The sequence below is a fragment of the Phytophthora infestans genome, genomic scaffold, assembly GCF_000142945.1.
Source record: "Phytophthora infestans T30-4 supercont1.13 genomic scaffold, whole genome shotgun sequence".
Classification (NCBI taxonomy): domain Eukaryota; phylum Oomycota; class Peronosporomycetes; order Peronosporales; family Peronosporaceae; genus Phytophthora; species Phytophthora infestans.
The window spans coordinates 611,142-613,988 of record NW_003303746.1 but is presented as its reverse complement, the minus strand read 5'-3'; the positions used below and the strand labels follow the sequence as shown (position 1 = coordinate 613,988).

Sequence of the window (2,847 nt, the reverse complement as noted above, 5' to 3'; positions counted from 1 at the left end):
GCAGACACACGCCTGACCGGAAGGCAATCACCATGTTTGGATGAGTATTGCCAAACATGGAACTTCAATGACAGTCATTCTTTTTTCATTTGAATTCACTATGGAGATTCTGACCCGGTTCAAATGAACCGCGGTTCACTACTACGCTACGCTACTTCAAGATTCGACTCAAGGACTACTTAGAATCTAGTATAGTGAAATGCATATACTTACATAGGATACCAAGGGAATGCTAACAAGCACTTCCTCGTAGCCGACAAACAACTAACCATTTCAATCTCACTTTCCAATTTACCTTCTTCGAGGCACATCAACTGCCTCCTACGCCTTACCTTCGAGTCCCCTTCGTTGGACTCTCGCCGCCCTCCTCCGCTTCGCTCCTCGCCACGCGACTCGTTCCTCGTCGCTGTTTCTCTGCGCCGTGCTCTCACCAGTCGTCACACAGACGGCTGCTACGTATATTAGATGAAACGAAACGTGACCCGAAGAGAGGAAAATTGGAGGATGAGCTTATCAACAAGTTGATTGCTGATAAAAAAAAGCCGGTCGACTTAAAACAGAGCCTTGCTGACGTAATACGATGATTGAGCGATATATCAAGAAACTCGACGCTTCACTTAACCAATAAAAAAGTATGGCTTCTGTTAAAGGGTTGCCGTTTGCCTGTGTTTTACCTCATTTTGAGTGCTGGATGCAGTCGCGATGCTTGCAACAAAGGTTCGCCCTTGTCAATTACAACTACTCCTAGCTTGAGAGGCGTGGAGCTGCTGATATGTAATGTATCTTCCACTTTTTCTCAGCTTGTGCTGCTTTTGTCATTTGCGGCTCGCGGAGTGTCCGGTTCTTGGTTGAGCTAACCGGCCGCCAAACTAAGCGCGAGGTGCAAACTGGCATCGATCGCATATACTAATGTAGTAATTTAGAAATTAAAGGAGTAACGCTTTACAGCTTAAATAATAATACTACTACTAGTAAGAAAACTGCAAAGTGTTAGGTAACTCAGCATCCAACAGTTAAATTAGAATCGTACGCGTGTTTTAGAAGGTCTACCGGTATTGGCATTGTCAGTGCTTTTAACGCTCACCGTTATCTCCGCGACGATTGCGTAGCCGTTACGCCAATTTGGCAAGACTATGCATCCTGAATTCAACCTTGGTGCTAACCTTGAATTACCGTCCGATTGAAAATGACGTTCACTACACCGCCACATCGGTAGATGGGATTTATCGTCTCGTATCAAATGACTTGATGACCACTTCTTAGTCCTTTCCGATCGTTTCCCTCATTTTCTCCAGCCATGCCGCGTGTTCTCCTATCTCTTTAAGATCCTGCTTAATTTTCGCAGCTTTTTCCTTAGCCTTCTTAGCAGCCTTAGCGGGGTTGGGCTTTTTCAAACCGTCTGCCAGCGCGCCCCCAAAACCTCTCTCTTCCTCGGTCTCCTCTTCTTTGTCTTCGACGCGCAGTAGCCGAACACCACCCACATGAGCCGAGTCGGTAATATCCGATGGAACTAAGCTTTCAACTTGAGAATTCAAGTCCTTAGCCGAAGGGAGAGCACTGCTGCTGGCTTGTAAAGTGGCGGCACACGCCATCGCTAGAATATACACGGCGCGCATGCTTGCGAGTTAGAGAATCACAGAGAAGGTTTCTCTGCCAAGCGATCAACTTGTCGGCTGCGTAGCTTATTGCGGAATGAGCTTCTGGCTGTGGAGGATTCAGCACGGGGTTACATGTACTGAGCCGTTCCATCATTGGCTGAAACTGCTTCTGGAACGCCATTGGGTAGACACGCTATAATTGGATGAAGGCACAGTGTGCCGTGTGCCGCACACGGCATTATAATAGTGATTACGCCACACTTACGAGAAGACAACAGAGAGATACAGTGGTATTTAGAGAGACATGTTGGAGGATACATGTATTTACCGTACTGTACTGTATTATAGCTGCCATTTTGTGAGCCAGCGTATTACGCTGCGTAAGCTCAACAAACGTTTTGACGAGACGAATAATATATTGCTTCTAGTAAGGTCTGGCACTCATTGAGATGTGACAAGCATTCGTAACACGGCGCTAAAAAGTCGCATTCTATTGGGGGAAATGACACTGTCATTTAAGGGGGCCACAGTATCGCTGTCATTGACATTCGGCTAAGGACTTGAATCTCTCCGCTTCTAACGTCTGTCCGTCTGTCAATAAGTCCGTCCGTTTCCTTTCTTGCTGCTCTTTCCTGCCTTTTCGCATGGCTACATCCGGCCTGTCTTATACAGTTTCTTCCCATCTTACCGACCACGCCTATCTTTCTGACTCGACCTAACTATGCAGAAATTACAAATATATTCAGAAGCGTCACACAATTAACTCGCGTCCTGATTGGGCAATACAGGCCGACCTGCGACACTGACTGGATCTGTCGCACGATCAGACCGTCTATCGGACTCGCGATTGAACGTAAGGTAAACAGTTCTGCCGAGCACGAAACGCATCTTCGCTGCAAACAGCCAGGCGAGCCGCGCAGAAACTTGATTATTTACATGTAGCTACGCAAAACCTGTCGTATGTACTGCAAATTGGGCACAGTAACCACTTTATTTTCTAAGAGCTCTGCACACTTCTCGAATAGAGATATTTATTATTATAAATGTAGACTTCACAGACCAGTACTTTGTAAGAGCTCTGCTATGTTATTTTCTACGCACTTTCTCAAAGTAGAGTATTTTATCATCATATATAATATTTTTTTATATAAGAAGGCTTCATGACCTTTGCGTTAGTTGCACCCAGACACCGCACTGCATGCGTGAATGGTACCTACGTGGTTGTGTTTAAAATCATTGTTATTGCTTA

General features: G+C 45.6%; 1 protein-coding gene across 1 annotated transcript; it reads right to left on the bottom strand.

Moving 5' to 3' along the window:
• Positions 1-1,259: 1,259 nt before the first annotated feature.
• On the bottom strand, positions 1,260-1,616 carry PITG_08278 (avr2 family secreted RxLR effector peptide protein, putative; the record flags this gene model as incomplete). The annotated part of the gene is made up of 1 exon (XM_002903638.1): positions 1,260-1,616. The coding sequence occupies one exon, from the start codon at positions 1,614-1,616 to the stop codon at positions 1,260-1,262; it is 357 nt and encodes a 118-aa protein (XP_002903684.1).
• Between the last annotated feature and the right edge of the window lie 1,231 nt (positions 1,617-2,847).